Source organism: Erinaceus europaeus, chromosome 4 (genome assembly GCF_950295315.1).
Source record: "Erinaceus europaeus chromosome 4, mEriEur2.1, whole genome shotgun sequence".
Lineage (NCBI taxonomy): Eukaryota > Metazoa > Chordata > Mammalia > Eulipotyphla > Erinaceidae > Erinaceus > Erinaceus europaeus.
In genome coordinates, this window is record NC_080165.1 from 6,034,280 (window position 1) to 6,035,524 (window position 1,245).

Consider the following 1,245-nt stretch of genomic DNA (forward strand, 5'->3'; position numbering starts at 1 on the left):
GGAGAGAGGAGGGGAAGACAGAGAGAGGGGGAGAGAAAGACAGACAGACACCTGCAGACCTGCTTCACCGCCTGGGAAGCGACTCCCCTGCAGGCGGGGAGCCGGGGGCTCGAACCGGGATCCTCACGCCGGTCCCTGCGCTTCGCATCACCGCCCCCCCGCCCCCCACCCCCCCCCCCGACTTTTCCATCCCACGACCGTCGGTCGCCATGTGCTCGGCCCCTCGGCGCGGCGCCCGCCCCCCGCCCCGCCCCGCCCCCAGCGGCCCCAGCAGTGCACACGGGGAGGCGGACGACCGTGCGAGCTTTATGGGGGAGGCACCGGGCACAGGCACAGGCACAGGAACAGGCAGAGCCGCCCCCCCCTCGCCGTCCCGCCGCCCCGCCGCCCCGCGCGGTGCTCCGTCGGGTCCGCCGGAAGTCGGTCGGGCAGGCGCCCCCTCGCCGGCTCCGCGCATCCGGGCGGCGGAAGCGGAAGTCGCCATCCTGGAGCCGGTGCCGGGGGTCGGGGGTCCCGCGGGGCAGGGCAGGGCGTGGCGCCACGCTCCGTCAGTTCTCCTCGGGCTTGTCGGCCGGCGGCCCGCAGGGCTGCAGCATCTTCTCCATGAGGTTGAAGCGCACCCGCGCTTTGCTCTCGTTCTCCGCGATGGCGAAGTAGTTGAGCAGGTCGAAGTGGCCCATGTAGGAGCAGTAGGAGTCGCGGTGCTGGTTCACCAGCCACTCCCACTTGGTGGTGTCGGCGTGGCCCGTGCCGATGTACTTGGACTGCAGGTGCTCCAGCTGGCTGTGGATCGTGTAGCGGTCCGTCATGTCGCCGCTCTGTCCTCCGCCGCCTCTGTCCTCAGGCCGCCGCCGACAGGGAGCAAGGTGAGCGCTCCAACTCGCCCGCCCGACGGGGATCGACGGCACCCGACCTCCGGCTCGGCGCGGTCGCTGGCGAATGACGTCACGGCAGCGCGCCGCGCCGTCCCCAGGCGCCGGGAACCGGAAGCGGGTTGCCTAGGCGACGCGGAGAGCCACGCCCCCTCCCGTCCGGGCCTCGCGAGCCCCGCCCCCTTCGGTGGGACGTCGGAGGACGTGGTTTGGGGGTCGCAGAGCGTTGCATGCTGGGATTTGTAGTTTCCGAGCGAACGTGGCGCCCGCTGCCTGTTAAACCGGCTCAAGCTAGTTTTGGAGTTGCGGGGGCGGCCTGCTGCGGGGAGTCTGGGGGGGAGGGGAAGGAGGGAGTGACGTCGTGGCGGGGGAC

At 72.0% G+C, this 1,245-nt stretch overlaps 1 protein-coding gene across 1 annotated transcript; it reads right to left on the bottom strand.

The window, feature by feature from the left end:
- Positions 1–286: 286 nt before the first annotated feature.
- SF3B5 (splicing factor 3b subunit 5) lies at positions 287–946 on the bottom strand. Its single transcript, XM_007517846.3, has one exon. It carries the CDS (start codon positions 807–809, stop codon positions 549–551), a length of 261 nt encoding a protein of 86 aa, XP_007517908.1. The 5' UTR covers positions 810–946; the 3' UTR covers positions 287–548.
- Between the last annotated feature and the right edge of the window lie 299 nt (positions 947–1,245).

Excerpts from the sequence above, each read along its gene's own strand:
- SF3B5 (XM_007517846.3), bottom strand. The coding sequence starts at position 809 with ATGACGGACCGCTACACGATCCACAGCCAGCTGGAGCACCTGCAGTCC.